Source organism: Hippocampus guttulatus, chromosome 11, assembly GCF_054856545.1.
Source record: "Hippocampus guttulatus isolate MCC_2025c chromosome 11, RoL_Hgut_1.0, whole genome shotgun sequence".
Lineage (NCBI taxonomy): Eukaryota > Metazoa > Chordata > Actinopteri > Syngnathiformes > Syngnathidae > Hippocampus > Hippocampus guttulatus.
The window spans coordinates 7,151,253-7,178,786 of NC_141271.1; the positions used below are offsets into that span (position 1 = coordinate 7,151,253).

The 27,534-nt window shown below is 40.4% G+C and overlaps 2 protein-coding genes across 9 annotated transcripts in view; both read left to right on the forward strand.

The window, feature by feature from the left end:
- dgkh (diacylglycerol kinase, eta) overlaps positions 1-18,975 on the forward strand; it is a 71,649-nt gene extending 52,674 nt beyond the window's left edge. For 4 of the 6 annotated variants that reach the window (XM_086123246.1, XM_086123247.1, XM_086123249.1 and 1 more), the window contains 15 exons: positions 951-1,082; positions 2,344-2,478; positions 3,457-3,574; positions 3,656-3,766; positions 4,410-4,506; positions 4,606-4,713; positions 5,705-5,818; positions 6,347-6,481; positions 6,560-6,720; positions 6,819-6,924; positions 7,505-7,597; positions 8,311-8,430; positions 8,599-8,704; positions 11,936-12,066; positions 14,863-18,975. In XM_086123246.1, the coding sequence (XP_085979372.1) occupies positions 951-1,082; positions 2,344-2,478; positions 3,457-3,574; positions 3,656-3,766; positions 4,410-4,506; positions 4,606-4,713; positions 5,705-5,818; positions 6,347-6,481; positions 6,560-6,720; positions 6,819-6,924; positions 7,505-7,597; positions 8,311-8,430; positions 8,599-8,704; positions 11,936-12,066; positions 14,863-14,949 (1,754 nt within the window). In that variant the 3' untranslated portion in view covers positions 14,950-18,975. The remainder of the gene's footprint in view (positions 1-950; positions 1,083-2,343; positions 2,479-3,456; positions 3,575-3,655; positions 3,767-4,409; positions 4,507-4,605; positions 4,714-5,704; positions 5,819-6,346; positions 6,482-6,559; positions 6,721-6,818; positions 6,925-7,504; positions 7,598-8,310; positions 8,431-8,598; positions 8,705-11,935; positions 12,067-14,862) is intronic. The other 2 variants (XM_086123248.1, XM_086123251.1) reach the window with 1 other exon arrangement.
- A 2,847-nt stretch (positions 18,976-21,822) lies between these two features.
- akap11 (A kinase (PRKA) anchor protein 11) overlaps positions 21,823-27,534 on the forward strand; it is a 30,845-nt gene continuing 25,133 nt past the window's right edge. For 2 of the 3 annotated variants that reach the window (XM_086123196.1, XM_086123197.1), the window contains exons 1-5: positions 21,823-21,870; positions 23,158-23,244; positions 24,474-24,584; positions 25,789-25,842; positions 27,350-27,481. In XM_086123196.1, coding sequence (XP_085979322.1) covers positions 23,182-23,244; positions 24,474-24,584; positions 25,789-25,842; positions 27,350-27,481 — 360 coding nt within the window. In that variant the 5' untranslated portion in view covers positions 21,823-21,870; positions 23,158-23,181. The remainder of the gene's footprint in view (positions 21,871-23,157; positions 23,245-24,473; positions 24,585-25,788; positions 25,843-27,349; positions 27,482-27,534) is intronic. The other variant, XM_086123198.1, reaches the window with a different exon arrangement.

Below are 27,534 nucleotides of genomic sequence, written 5' to 3' on the forward strand. Positions count from 1 at the left end.
GTCGATCTCTCGCTCCCTCCTGCCCTCACTCGTGAACAAGACCCCAAGATATTTAAAGTCCTCCACTTGGGGCAAGATCTCCTCCCCGACCCGGAGGGGCACTCCACCCTTTTCCGACTGAGGACCATGGTTTCAGATTTGGAGGTGCTGATTTTCATCCCAACTGCTTCACACTCGGCTGTGAAACGCTCCAGTGAGAGTTGGAGAGCCCTGCTTGAAGGAGCCAACAGCACCACATCATCTGCAAAAAGCAGAGATCCAATACTGAGGCCACCATCATAAAGGTTATGAACAGAATCGGCGACAAAGGGCAGCCTTGGCGGAGTCCTACCCTCACTGGAAACGATTCCGACTTACTGCCGGCAATGCGAACCAAACTCTGACATCAGTGGTATAGTGACCGAACAGCCCGTATCAGGGGGTTCGGTACCCCATACCCACGAAGCACCCCCCACAGAACTCCCCGAAGGACACGGTCCCACGCTTGTGTGGGTTTTATACTTTCGTCAAATCATTTCAAAATCATTTGTTGGTGGGAATGTGAATGATTGTTTACATGAGCCTTGTGATTGGATGGTGATGAGTCCTGAGTGGACTCCGTCTCCTACCCAAAGTCAGCTGCAATAGACTGCATCTCATCTGCACCCTGAATGAGAACAAGCATTATAGAAAGTGGATGAATAATTGTAGATCTTCCACCTCAGTGAGCGGCAGCGGCTCCTTTTCCTTTGACTCAATTTCAGTTTCTATGGTTATCATCACACTTTCGCTTGCTGTCATGACTTTATTATAAAATATTATATTTGGTATTATTGTGCTTTATATCAATACATCAAAATATATTTAATTTTAAAAATTGGCGTTTTAATGTGATTTAAATATTCATCAATTTATTATTATTCCCCAAAATACAATACTGTACATACAATATATGCCTTTTGTATGTTCAGTGGTGGACGAGCAGAGTGCCAACATGGACGAATCTGAGCCAACATCCCCGCTGGAGTTCCGCAAGGACAGTGAGGAGGAGAACCGGGACAGCGAGAAGGATGAGGACACCAAGGAGCTAGAAGCCCTAGCACGTAGGCTTTTTCTTTTACGTCTCACCACGAAATACTGTACATCTCTTGCTTTTTTTTGTTTTTGTATGTTTGTTTGTTTAAGATGGATGCAAGCTGTTCAGCACAAGAACAACATGAAACATTGTGCGGCGTTCAAAAGGAAATAACACAGCATATAGAATTCCCCCCTTGTGGTTGTCGCTGACGCAAGTTGCTTTTCCTGTCATATATACTGTACACATAAAGTTTTAAGCTTTAACTCTATTTTTTACATCGTGTCAACATTTGTGTGCAACGTTTTTTGCTCTCGTCATACATCACGATTGAAGAAACTTTAAACATCAAGCAGCACATTCATCTATTAACTAGCAAGAGAATCACATATAGAAGTTATAAATATAAATATGTGCACGCACATTCACACCGTTGTGTGGCCAACAGGATGTGTTATTGTCTTTGGAGTAGAAATTATTCCTGTTTATCCTGCAGCCGCTGCCTTCCTTCCTTCCTTCCTTCCTTCCTTCCTTCCTTCCTTTCTTCCACTCATTTTGCAGCCAGTAGAACACAAGAAAGTGAGTGATATCAGGCAAACCTTTGTCTCCTTTTTTTCTTCCCCATAGGAGTACAACCCATGTCAATAAAACTAAACTCTTCCAAGGTCAAACTGTCAGCATCATAAATGTATTCAACCAGATAGGCAATGTTTTAAGTAAGATTGTAACAAAAGTTATAGAAGTATTTAAAAAAGATAAGCAGAGTTTAAGTCGCTGATGGTGTAGTAGTAGACTCGCCTGACTTGTGAGGGATCGGTTCCCACTCAGTGACGGCGTGGATTTGGGTGTGAATGGTTCTTTGTCTCTATATATGCCCTGCAACTGATTGGCGGCCAGTTCAGGGTGTAGTCTGCCTTCCATCCGAAGTCAGCTGGGACCTCTTTCAGGCTAAGCGGTGTTGAAAATGGATGGATGGATAAATAATCAATGTTTACTTTGAAACATCAAAACAAACCATGAACTTACATTACCCATTTCTTTGTTGAACCCACAGAGTGTTAGAGGGTACATCTTGCTTAGTTTAAAGACATAACAGCGGATTCTTCTATCATATTAAAATTATTGTTGGTATAGCCAATATCTACTGAGTAGCCTGGACAGACTTTGGCTGTCAGTGTAGTTGATGCTTGTGTGTGTGTGTGTGTGTGTGTGTGTGTGTGTGTGTGTGTGTGTGTGTGTGTGTGTGTGTGTGTGTGTGTGTGTGTGTGTGTGTGTGTGTGTGCACATAGCGGTCAAGAGTGTGTGTTCTCCCACAGAGAGGAGGGTGAGTCGCAGCACACAGTTGTACAGTTCCTTCAGCATTACACCTTTCACCACCAGCAAGGAGAACCTACCCGTGCTCAACACGCGCATTATCTGTCCAGGTATGCATACACCCACGCTTGTGCATAAACTGTGCCTGTTTAAATAGGCACATTCACACTTGCACAGGCAATGTACACAGACGCCAAATAACACACAAGCAGAGGGACATGCAGGAATATGTATGCTAAAACAGGCACATGTGATGCACTAATAGGCACATTATAACAGGCATTGTATCTGTGGTTCACTTTTCGCAAATTCACATACAGCAGGGGTGTCAAATTATTGTATGACGGTATGACGGTGAAATCTCAAATGAATCCAAATAAATTTGACTCATTGTATTATTTCATAATCTGCAACAAATTGATTGATTACTAGATTTAAAATCAGATGTCAAGGATGGTCGTTTGTTCAATTATTGTTCAAATTACTATAAGAAGGGTAACAAAAAAATATCCATTACAAATGACAATTAAAAATAATGGTAAACATTTTAGCAATGTTCATGGAAGTTGACACACATGATTTGTACATGTCGGCCACAAAAAATGTGGCGAACCGGATCTGGACACCTGCAGTCTATGTGGTTATGCACAAAAACACGCTAAAGTAGAAACTCAAACACACAGTAGCACAAGCACTGACACATACAGACACGTAGGTGGCAAAAGTACTCACACTCTATACTTGAGTAGAAGTACAAAGACTTGTGTCAAAAAAGACGACTAAAATTTTCTATTCTGATTCAACTTCTGAACTGAAATGCACCCAAAAGGTTTATTTGTCATATTAGTAGTACCCAAGAAAACGCTAGCACACAAATATGAACAACAAAAAGCAAGCATGCTAGCATAGAAAATCGTTTATTTATCTCTTTAGCAAATTGGTTGTCGGTGACCTGCGTGAATATAAGTGTGTTTGTTTGTGTGTGTGTGTGTGTGTGTGTGTGTGTGTGTGTGTGTGTGTGTGTGTGTGTGTGTGCGTGTGTGTGTGTGTGTGTGTGTGTGTGTGTGTGTGTGTGTGTGTGTGTATAGGACTGAGGGCTGGCCTGGCAGCCTCTATAGCAGGAAGCTCTATCATTAGCAAGATGCTGTTGGCCAACATCGACCCCTTCGGCGCCACCCCCTTTATTGACCCCGACCTGGACTCACTGTAAGAACCGAATCTCATCCAGTGTTTGTGTACATGTGTAAGAAAGTGTATGAGCTTCCTACCCTCCTCCTTATCCATCAGAGAGGGCTACATGGAGAAATGTGTGATGAACAACTACTTTGGCATTGGACTTGATGCCAAGATCTCCTTGGAGTTCAACAACAAGCGCGAGGAACATCCAGAAAAATGCAGGTGTGACCAAGTTAGATATCATTTCTATTTATTTCTAAGACATTTGTGCTCCTTCACCATGAAACATATCGGAAATCGGACAGCCGTGTTCAGAGCCAAAGCCCATTAAGTATTGACAATGTGCAAGTGGTCCAGATTTATGGTTCAAACACCACAAAAATAAGTACTGGGAATGATCATTTCCTAGTGGGAATAGATGTGAACTTCTTAGCTTAATGTCTCAATAAAAAGGTTGTATCGAACGTATACAGTATAGATGTCTGATGTCGGAAAATGTGCTGTAATGGTCTCTGCCTCATAGTCAAGCAAATTTGGGGTTTGAATCTTGACTCAGGCCCCTGGTTTGTGTGGGTTTTCTGTGGCTGCTTTGTTTACCCTCACATTCTAAAAACATGCATGTTATGTTCATGGAAGACTGTAATTCTAATTTTAATTTGGATGGATGGACTTTAGCACTCTAGTCGATAGGGTACTTTGAGAACAGAACAGTGACAATTTCAGACAAGTATGAAAGTGGCTATAGGCCGCTGTTACAGCACTGGTACTACCTGACCTCCATTTACAGGCTGCATTTAAATAAAAAAATATGTCATCTGATCTTCAGAGAAAAGTTGTTCAAATATTATAAATATTTATTTCACAGGAGTCGCACCAAGAACATGATGTGGTACGGCGTCTTGGGAACCAAGGAGCTCCTCCAGAGGACCTACAAGAACCTGGAGCAGAAAGTCCAACTGGAGGTGAGACATTAAGGAACATTTATTGAATCTATGCTGTTGTTACTGAGATCTCTGCCTGAACCTCTGCCGGAAATTAATTAAATTGTTAATTTCTCCCAGTGTGACGGCCAGTACATCCCTCTGCCCAGTCTTCAGGGTATCGCCGTGTTGAACATTCCCAGCTATGCCGGCGGGACCAACTTCTGGGGTGGCACCAAGGAGGATGATGTGAGTCCACTCCAAATGAATGTTCCACTGAGGCGAGAAGGGATAATAAAAGCAGGAGGAAAAATCTGTCAGGAAAGTTGTCAGAACCTGGCAGGACTCCAGAGTCTCCTTTCATGTGACCCTGATAGCCTTGAAGGGAATTACAGTATAGCCATGATTGTCTTTTTAAAGCTCATAGCATTTTAGAGTGTCAGCTAACACACACACACACACACACACACTTATATTCCATAACATTTGGTGTTATGTAACCGCTGCTGTGGAAAAAGTGGTGAGGAAATATTAGCAGAACAATTGTTAGCATGTTAGCCAACCAAATTTCATTCGAAAATAGTAACCAACTATAAGGTAAGTTGGATACTGTATTATTTATCTTTCTACCTGCGCACATTTTCTTCATTATATTCATTGATCCCTTTTCTACCAGTTAGTAGCTTGTTACGGAGCTGACTTTACGGTCAGAAGCAGGGTACATTCTTGACTGGTTTGCCAGTTTATCACAAGGCACACATATGCACATACGGAGAACCAGTTCCACTGACATTCACACCTCTATTCAATGAACCTAACATGCATTCTTATATAATGTGTGAGGATGCTAAAATCCCTGAAGAAAACCCATTCTTATCAAAATTACAATGTATTAAATTTTTTTATGAAGGTTAAAAACGTTGTTTTTAAATCGCACGTTTAAAGTGCAGATGAAATGCAAATGCAACCCCTTCTCAATGTCTTATGGCCCCATCTAGTGGTCAGATCTTACCAGTACATGAACACGCAAAAAAAAAAAACCCACGAGGAATTCAATGTATTGTACAGTATATGAGCTTTTAAAATGCGAAGTATGCTTAGTTACTGTTGACACTGTCTGGGGAGAAAATCGATCCGTACTTAATTGTTCCATTGGGCTTCGGAGCGGACTTGCATAATGTATCAATTCCAAGTATTTTTGACTCACTGTCGATGTCTGCTAATCTCTCGAACCACACAGATTTTCTGTGCTCCATCATTTGATGATAAAATCTTGGAAGTGGTGGCTGTGTTTGGGAGCATGCAGATGGCTGTTTCCAGAGTCATCAAGCTGCAACATCACCGCATAGCACAGGTGAGATCACTTAGGACAGACTATATAACATTCTCAATTTTCCAGAGGTTGGAAAAATCGCTGTCATTAAAAAGAGGAGAAAAAAATGACTAAATAGTATTTATTGTCCCCAGAATTTGATCAACATACTCCATATTACAGTGTAGTGCAATATTTCTCAACCTTTATTGAACCAAGGAACGTATACTAACAATTCAAAATGTCACAAAAAGTTTTAAACTGAAATGATGATGTCATCTCACAAATGTACAGTACTTATTCAGTGCGTGCATGCCATTATTTATTCTATTATATGAGTACCAACAGGTGGATAGATAGTTTAATTCAAGTATGCACCATCTGCCATCTAGTGGTAAAGGCATTAAATTGCTCTGCCTGTCAATATGTCGCATGTATCGATCGACGAACAAAGAACCATATGTAATTCATTAAATGAATAATTTTCAGACCAATGAAGGTAAATTTGATGAATTTCCCCAAATGTGGCTCAAAAGGGAATGTCTATCTAAAGTATGCTTTGCAAATCAGTGCCGAACAGTGAAGATCACCATCCTGGGCGACGAGGGGGTTCCCATCCAGGTTGACGGGGAGGCGTGGATCCAGCCGCCAGGAGTCATCAAAATCCAGCACAAAAACAGAGCGCAGATGCTCACACGAGACCGGGTGAGGAAACTGAGAAGAATCGTATGGCTGTCATAGCGGAGGTTTGTCTTCTAACGGCGTCCTCTCGCCTCCACTCAGGCCTTTGAGAACACACTTAAATCATGGGAGGACAAGCTGAAGTACGACAAGCCCCCTCTGCGGCCTCACCTCTATTCGCAGCAGTCTGTCGACTTGGCCACAGAGGAAGAGGCCGCTACTGTGCAGCTGTGTGCCCGCGCCGCAGAAGAGCTCATCACGCGGTAGCTATACGATCCAAGACAGTACATAACAAAAGTCAACTGTTTCTTTTTTTTTTTTCCTCTCTTAACTTTTATTCTTGTTCGTTGTTTCATTACAGGATATGTGAGGCCGCAAAGACCAACGGGCTCTTGGAGCAGGAGTTGGCACACGCCGTGAACGCAGCATCGCACGCCATCAACAAAACGCATCCCAAGTTCCCCGAGGTAAAATCCTGGCCTTGATGAAAATGTTTTTTACAAGATTAATTGAAAGCATTTAATTTAAACTTTCAAGTATACTTTGAAATGAATTTTAGACTCTTGGGATTTATGCTGTATATACACTTTGTGATTTAATCTTACAGTTTTGTTCAATGTATTGTCAAATATTACATTTTTGCAACAGGTTGCTCTGATTCAACTTATTTTTTAAGTGGTTAAGGTTGGAGTTTTGGATATTTAATTTGTTAAATTTTTTGTTCTATGTGCTTTTGAATGAATATCAAACGTTGTAACAATTTTAATCAAGGTATCATATAGCTATAATGTCGAGATTTTGCTACAATTTGCGAATATTTTGGCATTTGTTGTTTAGGTTGGGGTATATTTCTATAAAGTTCAAGTCAATAAAATGGAGTGGATAGTTTTGTTTTTTTATTGTTTGTTTTTTCAGTCAACAAGACTTTCCTTTCTGCAAATTTAGTTGTAAACCTAACACATACTTTCGCGTTGAATGTACAAATCTCTTCCTTCGACCGAACTGCTTATCAACTTGACAAATGAATGGATGTTATGTACGTTACAGAGTCTGTCCAGGAACACAGCAATAGAGGTGGCCAGCACTGTCAAGGCTTTGTACAACGAGACCGAAACCCTTCTTGTGGGGCGGGTCTCTCTGGTATGTCCGCAAGGCTTACATTGATTGCTGTCTAATATGTAAAAAAAAATAATAATAATTATGAACTGAAAGAGCACTGTATTTTATGCAGAGAGGATCCATTTTACAAAAAGTTAATGACAAAATGGACCGTGATAATGCTATACACTACAAAAAAAAACATTATTGATATTTTTTTTTTTTACTTTTAAAGTGTTTAGAATATTTTGTCTTTGCCATAATTATATGTAGGTATATTTTTTATGCATTACCTGAAAATAAAGGAAGCATTTTCCTTCAAACTACAACATGCGGCTTTTTTATACAAAATCTGAGTTAAACTCTGGTGAACGTTAATCATTTTGGTCTCACCTTTTTTCCTTCAGTAATATACAGAATTGTTCAAAAATCTTGATTTGATTTTAATGAACTTGTTGACATGTTGAAACACTCACTGGGAGGGATACACCAAAAATATTTAACCAGTTTCAACACAGTGGGGTAGTACAAGGCCCAAGGAATAACCTATTAAAAATTGGTGAAATTCGGAATAAAGATACAGATACACCCATTTGTTTTTACTGTTTAAACAACATGAATTGTTCAACTGTGTCCACCCTCCAGAATCTCCACAAATGAGGTTCCCATTTTTATTAACAATTTTACCTTGGCAATCATCGGTTATCTACTGTAATAAAAAGGTAGAGTCATAATTATATGTATACTTCTGGCAGCAATTGGACCCACCAGAGGAGGAACAACTTTCCAGTGCCTTGCAGAGTGTGGAGTTGGAACTGGGAAAAGTAGGCGACATATCGTGGCTCTACCACATTCTGCAGCCCAATGATGAGGAGGTGAGCATCACGCACAAACCTTGTATGAACATGTAGTACAGCATAAAGACAGTCTATGAAGCCGCTGTGCATGGTGTTTGCTGTCGGGGATGTCGCAGATGGCTCCATGTTGTGGGAGAGCGGAGTAGCTCAATGAAAGGCTATAGGTTGATTGTGCTTGTGTACCAGGACCACTCTCTGGGTTATGGCAAGAGGAACAGTCGCAGCGGCGTCTTTCGCATAGTGCCCAAGTTCAAAAAGGAGAAGGCGGCCAAAAAGACCAGCCCGCAGTCAGGTAAGGCGGCACTCACTTTATGCCACCCATCCACTTGACAGGAGCGGAATACAATCGCAATCAGGATTGATGCGGACCATTCCTGTGAGGACAGTTGTTTTACGTCCTAAGCTACCCCTCTGTATGGACAAATTAATTGATGAAGTGTTGCACCCACACATCTGATTACAAACCTAATGGACTTGTTTTTCCACACCAAACTCATCCAACCACGCCTTTCCTCGCTGTACCAACGATTGAGTCTGGCCGCAGTCGCATCAAGTGCATTTCGGAGGCGGGGCAAACCTGAGCAAACAGACAGTGATGTCAGAGAAGCCACTTGTGGGAGTTGTGGGCAACAAGGCGAGCACGTCTTCTTTGAAATAAATGCTTCCGGTGCCGTCAGCTGCTGGGGTTTTAATGACTCAATGGGTTTCTGGTCAGTTCAAACTGAGTTTAATGCTGAATGAAACAAACGTTTCTCCTGCGCGTCATTGTGGATGTTATGAGGATGGACTTCCGCCGATGAAGAGTGACATTGCTCACAAAGAATACGTCACAACAAATGAACAAATTTCATTTTGCACCGGGTCGAACAGCCGTCAAGTGCGGGCAATCCAGATCCATTTCTTCCTTGCAGAAACAAAGTGGGTTTGACTTGCTAAGCTAGTGATTCCCCCACAAAGTCATCCAGTTTCTCTTAATTGGTTATAAAATTGTCAACATACGTCTTTCCTCAATTCCTGCTAGTATAGAAGCTACATCCAGTTAAACGGGCACAGATTTTGCACGGAGTGAATTTGGAGGTGAACTGAGTCCAGCTCATGATTATTTTCGTACTTTGACTTTGAACGCCCCAACTTGACTCTTTCGAGTTACATGATGCTGTTGCTTGGTCAGTTTTTTTTTTTTTTGCTTTGTGTTGCAAACCAAAATTTACATAAATTCCAGTGAAGCGGTGAATAAAAAAAGAGCCACAATTGCTGATGCTCTTTCAGCTGTTTATTGAACGGGACAAACAAAGACAAATAATACTTGCGTTATGAGCTTGGTCATGCTATGAATGTATATGGTTCTTGTGGCATTTTTCTTTGGTTGTATGCTGAAAGGTTTTGTAAACACACACACACACACACACACACACACACACACAGAAACGTTTCGCTTTAGATTCCCAGCCCTTACATACCTTTATTTAACAAAACAGGTTTAAATGCATCTTAGCACCTTCAACTCACACACCAACATTAGCTTACCCTGTTGCAAGCATATTATACACACATGAGTCTATTCTGTGCTGCAATGCTCCAGTCGGTTCCATTAATGAAAAAATAAGTCTCTGGACTGTGGTAAAGAAAAATTTAGGGGACCTTGTTTTTTTCGTGTATCTCCAGTGATGCATTCACTGCAACATGTCTTTCTTTTTTGCATGTTCCCTGTTGCCCCAAACTGGTACTGTGCAGTGGAAAAGCTGCATGAGTGAAACATACAAACTCCAAACAGAAAGGATGAACCCCAAACCTCAGAACGTAACCAATACTACACCGTGCGGCACTTTACTTGCATTCCTGAGCAGGAGAAAATGTGAAAGGCCTTCATGATGATAGATAGGCTCGTTTCACTTTTACATCAGGTGATCCAATGATTGTGTGTAAAAGACAAAAGCAGTTCCATTGTGACTTTAATGCTCCTTCCCCCCCACCTTTTTTTTTTTTAACGAGATATGGGTCAAATCAATTTTGCTTTTCATTTCCGTCCAAACTCAAAGGTCTTGTTCAGGTGGCACTTTGGTCCTTCAGTGAGCACCATGTCTCGGAAGAAGGGCTAAATTGCAGAACAAGAAGAAGATAAAGATTAAAGATAGATCAGATTAGCCTTGCTGCTTATATTGATGAATTAGCTCGGCTGTATTTCCACCTCTCTACTTGTTCCTCCTCTGTGTTGAGCCGGAAGGTTGCTTGCATGTTTGCCCCGAGGCCCCACTTGAAAGCCCTTCTTTCCTGCTAACAGCCGCCAAACTTGCTCTCCACCTCTCACCTTTAATGCTTGTTGCCTTCCTCTGTTCCTCGTATTTCTTTTGACTTCCTTCAATGATATACTACAGTGTGTGTGTTGTTCAAGTGTGTGAGAAGAAATACTGTATTTCCTCATCTAGTGGCCCATGGTGATTGGTTCATACAATGAACCAACCCCCATGTAGTCGCGGTTCAGCATTCGCCTATTAGCAATTTTTTTTAAATAGTTGTTTTTTCTATCCTGGATTATTTGCCGAAAATAAATCACAAATTTGCTGTTGGGCTCAGGCCCGGGGCATGCCAAATATAAAAATATTGCTGTTGGTCCAACACACTCTGTTGAAGTTTTAGGAGGAGCTCTATTTAGTCAACCAGAGCCATCTTGTGGCATCTATTGGCAATTAAAAAGCCCTTTCAGATTGGTATCATTTACTTGCTGATTTTCACTATATGGTGGAAAGAGCTTCATCCGAATCACCCATTAATAGCAGTGGCTCACTATAGAACTTGGGCAGAGGGTCCTTTTTTAAAAATTTATCCAAGTGATGTTTCGCAATTTAGTGGCGCTAGTTTGGGCTTTGGTGTAAGAACTGGATGAGTACTAACAAGAGTATTGCTGTCATACTGACTGTTTTTCATCTGGTTATTATATTTATAAACTAGAAGTGATTTTCACTGTATATTGACTTGAATTTTGATTTTATTGCGCACCAGTGAAGGTTAGTGATAAAATACGCCATGTTCCGACTGACATACAAATTCAAGTTAAAGACAATGAGGAGTGAACACCAGGCCATTTGAGTGGAATGAAGGAAACTGTAAGTTTCATAAACTTAAATTCATCTGATAGGTTGGTTACATGCTAAAGTACATGCTGCTGATTTGATTAGCAAAACAAGACAAATGGGCTCAGCTGTTACCTTTTTAATGAATATGCTAAGATAATGATGTCTACTGCCTGAGTTTCATGGTGAAGATCAAGGAAGGCATTCATTTGAAGGAGGTGTTTATTTCTTCTTATAAAGATCAAGAATGCAGTGTCTATTAATAGGAACCACTAGTTGAGGAATTGTACATTTCAGTGTGTGCGTGGGTGACGTTTTTACATCTGTGCATTTGTTTTGCATATCTGGTAGGCACTCTGAGCCTCTCTTTGCTCTCCTTTGTGCTTGTATGTGTATGTGTGTGTGTGTGTGTGTGTGTGTGTCCGCGCGTATGTGCCTGTTTGCGTGTGTAGTGGAGAGATGGGGCACAGACGAGGTGGGCGTCTGGCTGGAGCAGCTGAGTCTGGGAGAGTACCGGGACACCTTCATCCGACACGACATCCGAGGCTCGGAGTTGTTGCACCTGGAGAGGAGGGACCTGAAGGTACACACACTCGCACATACAGTAAAAACTCAGCTCGCTCTGTCCCCTGACCAGCACTCTTCTATCCTCCTGGTGTGTTTCTTTAATAACTCCCTGTCCGCTGCATTGCATTGCTCTGCCTGGCTTTTCTCTGTTTGACTGTCTTGCTTGATAGAAGAGCCAATTCTCAAGTACTGTGAGAGAGTTTACAGCAAAAGAGCAGGACTGGATTAAGAGCAAGTACAGGGTGTTTCTGCATAGTCTCAATTTGTGACTTTTTTTAATTCACTGAAACTCACCTATTTGCTGTTTTTGAACTCGGGCCAAAGCAACAAAGGTAGTCCTCTGCCACTATCTCATAGCATGTAGGCAATTGTAAACCTTATTTAGGGATGTGTAAATTACCTACAGATTTATTCTGTTCATGGCAGGTCTCTGTCCTCCATGAATAGCAAGGGTGTTTGCTTCTCTGCAGAGGAATCATGTCGGTTTGTCCATCGTAATACAGTGAAAGATCTACAAGGTCAAATTCAGAATTCAACCAACATTTTCAGGAAAAGTATTTTAGATGTTGCTGCTGTTGTTGTTTGTTTGTTTGTTTGTTTGTTTTTTTCAAACACGAACATCGGGAAGTACCAATAATAAAGAAGCTGCTTTTCTCTAAGGTTGTTTGGAATTGTGATCGATGTCTATGCCTAACCTAAAGCCACAAGAAAGGCTTGGGATTGCCAAATATTTCCAACTGAACATTGATTTGTATCATGAACGAATTGTTAATTAAGCAGAAAGATCCGCTGTACATACAGGAAAGCCTTTTTTTTTTTTGTTCAAGGGTTCCGGGTGAGCTGAGACTCATCCCAGCTGACTTCAGGTGACAGGAATGTATACCTCGGACTGACAATTGACTGTGACACTGGACTCTTTCTGAGAACTCAAAAGTTATATCTTTTAGGTTTTGTGAATTTGCCTTCAATGCTTAACCCACAGAGTTAACCGTGTTCCCTCTGTACTGGCATTGAAGAAACTTCATATCTAATATTACATTAGCTCATATTTCATCTGAGGCGGTATACTTGCAATCATTTTTTTTGTTATTGACATAGGCCTATTTTACAGGACTATAACAGTATCATAAAAGTCGGAACAACAATTGCAACACAAACGTTGCAGTTCTGTACGAGACCACCTGCCTGCCTTATACAACTACTGTATGTCTGGTATTTTGTGTAGACAGATTTCCGTATGTCCTGCAGTGTTATTCCAATTTCACAAATTTGGTCCACATTTTTTATTTATTATGATGTCAGCGAGCATCCAGTCACTCACTCTTGATGCTTCTCGTATCTGGCATATATCGGACATTCATTTTTATTCACTCTATACACAGTATTACCTTGACCTACAAGCGCCCAAACTAATGATTTTCCTTTGAATTGCAAGCAAGCGTAAGATGCGACCACTCGAGTGAAGTGGGGGGGCTGCAGTCGCCGATACTCTTTCAGCCAACTAACACGCAAAAGAGTCAAACACACACATACAAAATGAAAACACTTGCAAGAAGCGTGGAGCAGTGCCTTACGCTTTCCTCGTTTGTCATTCAAGATTTTTCATTTTACGTTTTTGTGTATGTGTGTGTGTGTGGGGGGGGGGTCACATTTTAATATCCATGGTTAACTTGATTGTATACTTATATATCCCTTGGGCTTTATTTTGTAGCCCAATGGAAGTGTGGCGCAAGGACGGTCTAACCATTCGCATGAGTAAAGTTTTCTTTATGTTGATATTTTTGTAGCTGAACACAATTCGAAACGGCCGTTTGCGCCATTGTGGGTGTGAATACAGCCGACTCACTTCCCAGCCAGTGGAAGTGGCACCATTCATTCCTTTTAAAATCCGCACACAAAAGGCTCACAGTCTTTTGAGATTGTGGAAGCAGAAAGCAAGGCACGTTCACAAGGTACTGCAAGCAGACCTCCATACGTAGATGGTTTAAAAAGTTAGCTACGGAGATCACAGATCACCATTACGTGGTGGGCATTTGGAGACCGCCTTCCACCCTGATCATTCCTGTCCATGTGCAATCCCCCACCCCCCACACACACTCACACACACACACCATAGGATTGGCGCGGCCAAGCAGGGTGTGTAGTTTAGTCTGCTTTTTACCACCAAATGGACAATGCACCGCAGTTCATGACATCTTTGTAGCGGAAAATACCCAGGCGAACGGGCTTCTGTCAACTTCAAACCGAGTGTGAAACAACTAATACTATATGTGGATAGCAAAACCTTACTTAGCTTTTATTTTGAGGGTGGCCCTCAGAAGCACTCGTAGCGGCTGACTTGACTTCGAATTGAAGCTTGCCTAACGGCATTCAAATTGACTTGACTGAGCTGAAAGAATCCTGGTGCGCTTAAGTGCGTTGACAGACTTGAACTGGAGCACAATATTCAATTTCCAGTGCTCATGCGCACCAGCTCACCACTTACGTGTAGCCCTCTTTGTTCTTAAAGCTCTTGCTCAAACATTCAAATTGGCTTTATTTGAGGCCTGTGTGTCAACTCAAGCACTTAAAAACTGTGTTGTGTGTTGTGTGCCACTCCTTTAAAGGCCAAGCGTGAGGGAAGAAGTCGCGCACGATATAATGAAAGTGCAACTATGTATGTGTGTGCATGGAATTTGTTGGCTCCACTGAGAAAATCACAACCAATTCCTGTCCATGTCATTAGTCTAAAATCATTTTTGGACATTTTACAGTAGTTTTTCACAATTAATTGCGCTGTAGTTTTAATTGTTCTTCTTTTTTTCTCTTGCAGGATCTGGGGATATCGAAAGTGGGTCATATGAAGAGAATCCTACAGGGAACTAAGGACCTGGCCAAGACCTCCATGGTAGATCTTTAACCTGGAAGCAGACGCTTTCGAAGAGGGGAAACACACAAGCATATGTTCCCCCCACATCACTGGAGAAGCTGGCAATCGGATCCCTGAAGCCTGTTTCCAAAGTCAAGGAAGAGGAGGGAAGATTGTGAAGAATCTTCACAAAAAGCCATTTCTTTGACAATTAACCAATCAACATATTTCACACACATACACACACACACACACACTGGTATGCAACTAAACACAGTGCAGATTTTCTTGTTCGACTTGTGATAACAAATAAGTAGCAAAAGCAGGAAAGCAGGACTTCCATGAGCGGGGATGTCGTTCTGGTTAATGTTGTTGTTTAAAAAAAAAAAACAGTTTGTAGAACTTCAACAACAGCATGTTCCATGCTTGATCGTTTAAGGTTTAATTGCATGATTTAGTGTTTTTCAAGTTTTTCGAAACACTTGAACAAGTTAACTTTCCGAGTATTATCAGTGCCATTTGTGACGACAGAGTGTGTCCTTTTTCGTGCACATGAGGGAAGAGTTTTAATTTATTTTGTTTGCATGACGATGACGTGTCAAAGGTCTGCATTGAGTGCCATATCTTTTGAGTATTTTTAGCTTAAAATGTGCTTTATAGGAGGATGTCGTTAAGAGTTTTTCAAGCTATTAGGGACATGGTTTACTGTGGAGGAAAAAAATGGTAAACCAAGTGAATGTTACGCGAAAAACAAAGTCAACTCACAATTTTATTTATTTTTTTTTACTGCCGCTCACCAGTAGGTTTCATTTTTCATTAAAGATGGGAGAATCATTTATGTTGGTATGTTACCGTATTTCCTCAAATAGACCCCGTGCCCCAATTGACTGCCAAGTCTGCTTGAACTGTAGAGCTGGCTTGAGCGTTCAAAATCTGCTATCTTAACATTCACCTGAAAAATAAAAAAGGTAAATTCTGAAAAACAAAAACCCACTGAATTTTGCATAGAGGGCTCTATTTTCATGATTTTCTTGAATGATGTGAATCGTGTGTGGAGTTCATACCTCTGTATGGTCGCGGGTTAGTCCCAGTGTTGGTAATTTCGCAGTTGAGCGCAGGCCGGGTCTGAGAGATGGAGGTCTGCACCGCTGTGGGAGTGGTTAAAGCCAACTTCTATCATGTCCAATCAAAGCAGCTCATCTCATTCCCGTTAAATGCGTACTGTGACATGTGTCCCTCCATTATGTTATTTCACAATGCTGAAATGCCCAGCTTGGCGGAGACCTATTTGCCAAATTGTCAAGCACTCACAGTGAGCCTTGCGCTTACACGAAAATCAGCATCCGCCGGCATTTGCGCCCCGCAGCAGATGCGCTGTCCACGAAAATAGAGCTCAAATTGTCACTTTTAATTTGATCTAAAAGCGAAATAAAAATAAATGGCCAGATCAGACATGGCCTGTTTCCATTATCCATCGATCCATTTTCTAATCCGCTTATCCTCACTAGGCTCGCAGGCGTGTTGGGGCCAATTCCAGCTGTCTTCATAGGCGGTGGGTTGGTAACCAATGTCAACTGTTTCAATTATTTGTTTGTAAAAATAGACTTTTCTTTTTTGATGTAAGAGGGAAGCTTACAGTTTTGTTTTGTTTTTTGTTTTTTTAACGTTTCGTATTTAACAGAGAAGGGCATTTCGTCAGACTGACTGAAGGTGCGTCTGTTCTCATTGTTTCCGTCACGTGGGCCATGCCTGTCCGAGAACGGAAGTTCCACGTCACACACAGGCGCTGCGCACCCTGACACCCAGCCAACCCCCCCCCCCCCCCAACATTTAAAGACAGACAAGAGATGCACACAGCATGTTGATTGGTGAAATAAAAGCAATATGGGACATGCCACTGAGGTCCGTGGAACTAAGAAGTATACAACGTTGTTTTATTTTTGGTTTTGTCTGTATTTGACTGCGTGTCAGGTGTGCGTCACTTCCATGTGCCGTGGTACTGGTCCCTTCTCGACGTCGTTTGTCGGACTGGGCCGGCATGAAACACTGACAGCAGCTCACTGACAGACTGACGCTGCCCACCTCTGATATTTAATATTTCTAAAATCATCCCAAAATGCGTGGCACTCGCTCAAATTAAGTAAATGAATGCCCCTGGTGTCTACATGAGGAAATGCATTTTTTTGTTGTTTTTTTTTTTGTTTGTTTATCTCTTGCCTTAATGCAAGTACAAGTTCTGCTACAATAGATTGACAGCACACCTCGACTTTTTGGCAAGTTCGCACATTTATGAAACACGAATGCAAATCCTTTTTTTTTCTGCAGAACATTGCATGTTGCTTTTTTTCCTTTCCAACCGGTGGCATTACAGGGTCTATTATTTTTTTCTATAGGTAAGATTGTAAATACTGTAAATCTTATATCTCGACATATGCACTGTCTCTGCAGTACAGTATAGCGGTGTATGCAAGCCACGTGTGTTAAATGGTGTCGTCCAGTCAGTGGCTGACATGGCATGTGTGTCTCAACACATTGGATTTTGTGTACATGACACCGCGACACTTGTCGTCTCGTGCATGATCGTGACAATAATGTCGTGATGGAATGATGGTGCAATACTTTGAGTGGCGCACAGACCGCTCCCCCCCACCGCCACACACACGTATTTCTTCCAGTGGTGCTTCCATGATGAGTTGTTAAAATAGGATTACTTTAGCGGATAAGAGCGGGCTGGCTCAACGGTTTAGCTATTACAGTATGTCATTTGTGTCGTTAATATATCACAAGAGTTGCCAAACGTGTTATTTAACAATGCTTTATTTTGTCCTTTTTTTTTTCGGATTTTCACTTTCATAATTATCCCCAAAAATGGGATCAAATTGATTTAAGTTGCCCAATAGCTTTTTCGCTAGGCCTGAAATCAGAAATATCAGAAATCTATTTGTTCTCCCTCGAAACATTTGCCGCTTAGCATTGATCGTTGACTGATTTCACCTTTTATCAAACATAATGAAATCCTCGTTTTCAGACCCACCTAAATTGTAGGTGAAGTTCCGTGATACAGAAAGACCATACAAAAGGTCGCAGTTGTATTCCAATCGCGTTCAATTGCTTCTGTGATTGTAACCTGATAGCTCAACACGCACCATACATGATGTCTCTTTTTACAATTCTGATGGTTTTTATGACATATCTTCCTGTTGTGAAACTACTTTTATGCTACATATGGTGGATGCCGGATGGAATACATCACGGTGGTCTCCGAACATTTGTTTGCAGTTTTGAATCATGTGCAAATTGCAATTATCAGTGCAGTGTTGAACATTGACTGTGAAAAAGATTTCATTCTGCAGTTATTAGCCAAAGATAAAGATTTAACCATTAAATTACTTATGACACTTTTTTTTTCCAAGTTGCATTGCTGTGGTTTAGTTACATTTCATTGTCAAGATATGCATCCAAAGTGTCTGCCTGGTTTGGGTTGCAAATTTCAAGGCAAGCAAATGCCCCACTGCCCCCCTATGTGGAAGCTGCCATCTTTCTTTAATGTCTGTAAATAATGCTCCAAACTGCCTGGTTTTGTCCAAACCAACCATGCAAAAGGACCTGTCATAGCCTAAAAAAATTGTGATGGGAGTTTTATTTGTTTACATTGTGTTTACAGTTTTAATTTGTAAGAACTATCAATCATCTAAAAATATATATTTATTGCCTAATGTATATTGCGTGCATTGTGTTCTCACATTTTGAATATAATGTCGTCTGTCACCTGTATTGCTATATTGATTGACTTCAGTAAAAAGTAGTTTATTGATCATAATAATAACAAAAATAATAATAATAATGAATACTTTTTAATGACTACTAAGTGACTGTTTTCTGTGCCTTTTTATGGTTAGAAAATGCATGATTAGTTATGTTTATTATATACGGATTTGAAGTCACTGAGATGTGTATTTTTGTACTCTGGATATAAATACATGGTTCAGCTTTTTGTTGTACAATTTGCAAGGGTGCCTTCCAAGAGGCCACCTATACAGTACATATCTCTCTTCAATTAAAAAAAGAAGAAATCAAGACATTTGTCGGGAGTTATTTTCTTCTCAGGCACTTTCTGTTCAATTCATGCATACGCAGAAAGATTGACTAATTAAAAAGACAAATGATTTGTTTGCATTTGGAAAGAAATTCAACATTGGTTTAGGCATTAACTAACGGTGGTCTCATGAAAGCGTGCTCACCAACAAGTGCCAGAAACCGCATCAGGAAGTCTTATTGAAGTCCACAAATGGAACAAATCAAATGAATTAATAAGCTTGATATCTTTTGTTTTTGTTTTACCCTTTTATTTCTTAAATATGCTCTTAACTAAACTATAATTTTTAATTAACTCTAAACCTGGCTCATTCAAAACTGCAGACTCCACATTCCCTGTCCATGTAGGGTGCATAATTGCAAGTTAGTTAGTTAGTTAGTTCCGCCCGCTCCTATTTGGAACATTGGGCGACGAGCCTCCTCCATTTGTTCCGGTCACTGGCGACCCTTCTTGCTCCATGCCAGCTGACACCCATCTCACTGAGGTCTTCTTTGGCAGTCTGCAAAGACTTGCAAAATTGCAAGAATCGAATGAAAATAAAAAAAGTAGTAGTATAGCTCGAGAAAAAGTTGTATTGTTGCCAAGAGAAAAGTATAAATATTACAAGAAAAATATAATATTACGACGAGAAAATGTGATGGTACAAGAAAAAAATGATGTCAGGATAAAAATGCGCAAGAATGGAGTGGATTAATGAAATATGTTGTAATGTTACACAAATACAATTGTAGAAAAAAAACTCAAATTACAGGCAAAAAAATGTACTGTATCAAAAATATTATATTGCGGAGAAAAATGAGTGCTTTTACAGGAATAAACAACTATTATTAAGAGAATACAAACATGAGGAGAATAGTGTCATGTGAAGCCAATATTTATTTATTTTTTTTTTTTTACAATTTTAACAATATGAGGAGAAAACATTTTAACATCCCAAGAAAAATTCAAATACGGTTGAGGGCTGCAAAAAGGGGTGACATTTTAAAATGACCCAATCTATCCCAACCTTTTAAATAAGTGCACTTCTGTCCCTGGACGTACAGCCCATAGTGACACAATGTCAAGGCCTAAGCAGTGTGTGCTGCCAAGGTTCACGCAACTATTCATCCAGCCATCCATTTTCTGAACCGCTATATCCTCACAAGGGTCGCGGGGGGTGCTGGAGCCTATCCCAGCGGTCTTCGGGCAGGAGGCGGGGGACACCCTGAACCGGTTGCCAGCCAATCGCAGGGCACACACAGACGAACAACACACCTAGGGGCAATTTAGAGTGTTCCATTAACGTGCCATGCATGTTTTTGGAATATGGCAAGAAATCTGAGTACCCGGGGAAAACCCACGCAAGCCCGGGGAGAACATGCAAACTCCACACAGGGAGGCCGGAGCTGGGATCAAACCCATGACCTCTGCACTGTGAGCTAGACGCGCTAACCACTGGCCCACCGTTCACTCAAACATAAATATTAAATATGCCGCCGCTGAAGAGGTACACCAGAAGTCATCTGCCCCTCAATAACCTGTTGGATTCAGCTGTAAGTTTAATGCTAAAGACTGGAAAGTGATCCCAGGACTTTTCAGAGAATGCCGCTGACTACCCGATTTTATCTGAGCAATTTATACTTAAAACTATGCGCAAATATGGTACAAAATGGAATAAACTTTACATTGCACATATACTGCATACAGTTATGTATGCGTGTGTGTGTGTGTGTGTGTGTGTATGTATATATACTGTATATATATATATACAGTATATATATACAGTATATATACATACAGACAAACGGGTGCTCCGGTTTCCTCCCACATTCCAAAAACATGCATGGCAGGCTGATTGGACGCTCTAAATTGTCCCTAGGTGTGAGTGTGGGCGTGAATGGTTCGTCTCTGTGTGCCCTGCGATTGGCTGGCAACTGATTCAGGGTGTCCCCGCCTACTGCCCGAAGACGGCTGGGATAGGCTCCAGCATCCCCCGCGACCCTAGTGAGGATCAAGCGGTTCGGAAAATGGATGGATGGATGGATATATATATATATATATATATATATATATATATATATATATATACTGTATAGAAATTATCTATGTTAATTGAAAATTTATTTTTAAGTGGGTAATTAGACTTTCCTTTCGATGTATGTATTACTGTACATCAATTTATTCACCCACTGGTTGAAAAAAATACACTCTTCAACAGAACACTCAAAAAAACCACTTCATTCCTTTTAAAATCATAAAATAATAACAAATTTTGGGTTCAATTTGACCCAATCCCGCCCCCCCCCCCAGGTGTGTGTGTGTGCTATATATATATATATATATATACAGTATATATATATATATACATATATACAGCATATGTATATATATATATATATATTGTATATATATTGTATATATATTGTATATATATTGTATATATATATATGCTCGTCAAAAAAAATCAGTTATACTAACAGAACAAATAGAATGTGAAGTAATGTGCAGTTTCATCGCTCCGTTTATCGGCCTTCGATTGGCAATGTCTCAGACAACTCTCGTTTTCAGCCAATACTGCGCAGGGAATGGGGAGTTGGGTTATGTTTAGGGAAATCTGTAAAAGTGAAATTCAAAGGACTTCTCGCGCATGATGTTATAACGTCGATGTCACTTTTCAAATAATTTTAGTGGTTTGAGTTCGGCTATTTTTGTGATGACGAAATTATTTCATTGCTTTTTTTAAAGGTGAACTACGGAGTGGATTGAGCCCACTGTGTCGGTCGTTTTCGATTTCTTAGGGGAAGTGTTCAAAAATACCGAACTCGTTTCCTGTTCGCGAATGGCACAGAGTGATTTGCGTCGGCACTGCTGGGAGTCAACATCAACGAGCATCAAAGGTAAACTACATGTTCACATGACCATGGCGATGTTTTTCCGTAGATGCCAATCTCGTTTATGTGTTTGGAGTTCGTCGGCGTTTACGTTAGTCTTCTTACAAGTTGCTAGTTGCAGCGTTTGGGTGACATCATGTCGTTCGCTAACTGCGGCCTATTATTATCCCTGCAACTCACTTGATTGACAGCCTGTCAACTAGCAAGATAGGACGCTTACTATTGTTTCTATTTGAATTTGGTTCTTTTCTATATCTGAGTAAAGATAACCATTTTGCAACGCCCGTGTTCTTGTTTATTGTCCAATCGATATTGAAACAACCGCATCCACAGTCAGTGTGAGGCCACGGGGTGTAATATTCGCATTTTATGCTTTTAATCTTACGAAACAAGAGAGAGTTCAGTTCTGTCCAATTTATGCAGAGAGGGACAATTAAGAATATGCTCTTTTCCATTGATATCCTGGCCACAAACAAACCTTTAAGACAATATGAATGCAAGGCATTGCAGTCAGCTTAGCAAACGAAGACAACGCTCATCAGCCCAAATTATTCAATGTGTGTTTCCCTGTGTCTGGTAAAGCCCATTAATCGTGGGGGACCCAGCCACAAAATAAAACCATGTACGGCATAGCGACCATATCATAGCCTAGTTTATTAGAATTTAAATGATCAGGATTTTTGAGTCCGATCAGCAAAAAAAAAAAAAAAATAATAATAATAATAATCACCAGTCCGGTAAGAGCAATATCTTTATTAAATAGACTTACGTTTTTTCTAAACTGTATATAATTATATACTGTTTACAGAGTATCAACAAAAGAGTATTGTCAATCATTTTAGGGTTTTTTTTTGTTGTTGCCATGCCCCGAGTAAGGAAAGGGCTAAATGACAAGGAGTATGATTTGAAAATGAAATCTTTATTTGGTAACAAATGATCAACCTTTTAAGTAACTGTGTAGCTGCTTTCAAACCATGCAATACATAAAATTACAGTTGGAACCTTTTCAAAATCATTTTACTGAAAGGGATCATCCAGCTGGGCTAGGATCGGCTCCAGCACCCTCCTCCCCCCACACACTTGAGTGCTGCATAGTATTTGGAAACAAACTCTGAACTCACTGAACAGGCTCCAATATTTTAGGATGTCATAGTATATAATTATATAATACAAGCATAGAAGGCTATGAGGAAAGAGTAGTAATATTTCAGGAAGAAATATGTGACGTTAGAATTGATTTATGTCACAGATTCATTATGTTTCCCTCCTCTAAAGGACACTTTACGTTTGCAGGTGAGAGGTCCTCCTTTGGTCGCCATGGATCCTTGTGCACATGTTCGAGGAGCCCCAATGAAGTCCAGGGCCTCGGTAAGAAAAGAGGTGAGCGACCAGAATTGATGCTGCATTTTTTTTTTTGGGTGTACCTGTATCAGTTTATGAAAACTGGCAGGCTTTAGACACTTCGCTTGCCGTGTTTTACACATTTCTTCTGTCTTTGGGCGCTGGTGCATAATTTTCTTTGGAATCCGAAAGATCTTTTTCTCTCTTCAGTTTATTATAACACACAATGATGCAGCAAGAGTGTATTATTTTAAGTGTGAACAAGAAGCATGTTTTGCGATCAAATGGACAGTCAAGATGAATGGTAGCTGCCCGAGATACTGTAGTAGTAGAAAAAATACAAAGCTGAAGTGAAGTTACGTGCAAGTAACCTATTCCGATACAGTTACAGTACTAGTTGCCTGTTATAAAAAGTGTTTCGTAATGTAATCCAAGTACCATAATATTAATCTCGTGCCACTTGAATTACTTTGATTTACTCCATACCAAAGGTTTGAAAAAATCCCCCCCGCTCCAAAATAATCAAAATGATGTATATTTGCACTAATTTTTCTGGTCTTTTCTGTCCAATTGTTGTTTAATATGTCTGCATTTTAAATGCAAGAGGAAACCTGAGCACCCGCAATTCCCATCCAAAGCATCATAACTGTGAGGCAAATGTCATTTTACTCTCAACATTGTTTACGTAACTGAAATTGTACATAAAAAGGAGCATTCATGACTTGAGGTTCCATTGTTGTTTGAATTGCATATTAACAGGTTCCCTGAATGTTAAATACATACTAGGTGCATTTAATTCATCAAATAATCCTTATATTCACTGTCATTACAATCCTTGACTGATGCACAAACCAATGACGTGACAATGTTTAAAATGTATATAACAACAATACATTGATTTGCTAAGTAATTTCAACCTATATTCAATTTAACACACCACAAAGTAGTCGTCCGATACCCATTCTGTTACCTGGCTGTGCATCAGTATCAGCCGATACCTACCAATATCACACCATTTGAAATATATATACAGTATATGAGCGGGGTTTCTTGTAATTCTAAAGGACTGAATACTCATTGAGACATAAAATGATTGCTGTCATGGCTTGGTCATGCATTGGTTAAAAACCTGTGAAAAATGGCTGCATCAAGAGTATTGTACTGTAAACCCTGTCAGCACACTATATCTGGACTTAAAAGCTACTACTTACTGTACATTTTGTTCTTCAGTTTAATTCTATGCCATGACCTTCGACTTATGTGTGCAGACTGTACATGACAGTGGAGCAAAGTTTGTCAAGAGCCTCTTGCGGAGCAAAAAGGATCTTTGCAGTATCAACCTGGACCTCTCATCCAAAGGCAGCACAAGAGTGACAGAGGTTTGTCCGCATCAAGAATGCAAACAATACCGGTACATGCCGCACATACTAGGGTTGAGCGATATGGCTCCTGATAAAATATTATATCTCAATATCATTGCCAGATATCTCGAACGATACGATTGCGATATTACAATGGGTTCAGTGAAAAATTAAGCCTTTTGAAAAAACAAAAATACAAAATGTCATTTCAAAATGATGTGGAAGGTGTTGCTTTAGTTTTATTTAAGAACTGACTGTGGCAGCCTTAACATTAATAAAGTCAACAATAAATCAAAAATAATTACATTCACATTGTACTGCAACTGTGCTTTAATGATAAATCTGCATGTATTGTTTGTATGTATTGTATTGTATAAATAACAATCCGATGCTACAATTTGGTAAGCCGTTCTGAATGTGGATGGATGTGTTCAAGGCTTGGGGAAAAAAAAAAAGTTAACCACTGACCTCCGGACATGATAGTTGTGAACGCAATGATGCATACATGGCGATGTTATGTGTAAATGCCCAGGAATATGAACTATGCCCGGATCATGTTTTGATGGTCGGCATACAATATGTTACATTGTATGACCTTTTATATACGAAATCTACAAAAGAGGGTGGCAGTCAACGAAGATGCACCTTGCGACCAAAATAGGACGCAGCCCACGCCTCCTCAACCCGTTTAAACGAACAGACCGGCAAAGCGTGGGCTGCTCGTTCATTTTTACAAGTTGTGGTATTTTATCCACTGGTAATTTTAAAATTATAAATATGGTCACGCACTGTTCTAAAACACAATGTGTGTACCATCCGTGTATGCTTAACATTGAAGACAGAAGTGGATTTCTTGCGAATGTGCTGTCTCGGCAGCAGCGGCTGTGTGTGTCCCTCCTCCCTCTCACCCTCCTAAAGATGATTGTTATCCGCTGGTTTTAACTGTCGATCAACGCCAAACTTGGAGGGAGGAATGTGGTTGGTTGAACTGAGATTTACATGCAATACGAGCGACAAGGTCTGATATTATCTTCATTTCGATCTCAATACCTTTTTTGATCTGATAAATATATATCCAGCCCTTGAACATATTTAGATATAGTAGCTAAGTACTGTATACATGCAGACACACACAAACGCGCATGCACACACAAAACATATGCAGAACACTTAAGTGCCTCAAAATCAGACATAATGTGAACCATTGTCTATGCTTTTTCAGATTCATTTTGTTTCTCTGCCTGGTCAGAGTGAAGGTGACGATGCTGTGGATCAGGTACTTTTATACTTATTATTGATAATTACTGCCTTCACATTGCCTGTAGAAGCCATCTTTTTTTCCAGAAGTAGGCCTAATTTATAAGTCACACCAGACACCGGCATGTCTGTCATCAACCATAATTTTCTGACTATAAGTCGCACCTGCCCAAAAATTATGAAGAACCCCCCCCCCCCCCCCCCCCACAAGTCGCTTATGAGTCACATTTTTTTGTGATTTTACAAAATCCAAGACCAAGAACAATAGTGCTCGGACTCACAGTAGTTTAGCATGCGGCAGCTTCCACAACAAGGATTTACTATTTATATTTACCAAGGCTGTGCAGGAATCGTGGTGACTCAAATTTGAATGCAAATTGTCCGGAAAGAGCGAACGCCCCTTTAGAATTTGTGGAACCAAATCAGAACAGGTCATAGTATATTGATAGTTGTATTTTCACAGAGGCATGTATGGATGGCACTGACGTCTCATAGTGACGTAAGTGGGAAGTGAACATGCGTGAAACAATTGTCAGGAAGTCTTTGCATTTGTTTTGGAATATTTGGTTGGCTAATAAGCATTAAATTAAATTAAATTAAGCAGTCAGTCAATAAGGCCTAGCTGGATAGTGTCTCAACACCTTTGTCTTCGTTCACTCTTGGCCTCTCACACCATCATAGCGGCATACAAAGGAACTTTGGCCACTTGAACACCGGATAGGAGACGACAGGTTAGCTTTGCTGGTACGTCACATTACAGATTGATTTACTGGAACAAAGTAACAAAAAACACCCTGGATTTTACCATTGGGCAAGGTACGAAGAAGGATGATGGAAGTAGAAGTAAGCCTTTTTAAATTGAAAAGGAAAACCTCTCTGTCGGTTAAAGCTGCTGCGTCAACACACCTGTGGTACACCTCGGTTCAATAGATACATAGTCTTCAAATAAGTAAATGAATGAGGCTTTCGTAAAGCTCTTTAGACGCTGTATGGTCTTGATCAGAGGTGTCAAACCAAGCAGGATTTTACCATTAGTCGCACTACAATGCAAGATTCTCGTTCATGTAAGCCATTTAAACCAGGAGAGGAATATTTTTCTCCAATTAGAAGCGGAATTTTGAAACCAAACATGAAGTCGTTTGCTCCCGTCAACACTATTAGGGAACAGGGATTTTGGGTTTGAGTCCGAGCTCTAACTCTAAAATGCACAAGTCGCACCCGTGTAAGCCGTAGAACCACCCAAACTATGGAAAAAAGTGCAACTTAGAGTACCAAATATGGTCATTATTTCATTGTGGAATCCTGTATACGTGTTTAAGTACACACAGTTTTGGTCATATTCTGCCTTTAGGTTCTGTGTAAAATGCCATGTCGAGTAAATACCGGTGTGACTGTCATGCAGCAATTGCTCATGATGTCTAGATGAAAGGGGCTGCTGGTTGAGACTTTGCGTGATGCCTAAGGATAGTTTGCACATAACTGTCAGTGGATTCATTTTGCAACTATGTATTCCATCCTTCTTTAAGGCCCTGGCGTCCCTTCCGGCTGGGCTGTGCGAGATTCTCAGAACCTTCCACATTTACAGCCTGAGGAATAATGAAGTTCAGTTGCTCAAGGACTCCCCCAGACTGACTGAGCACAAGGACACTGGGCCTCAAGTAAGTTAAAAAAACCTCTTGTAACCGAACTCCACTGCCGACTACTGCATGCT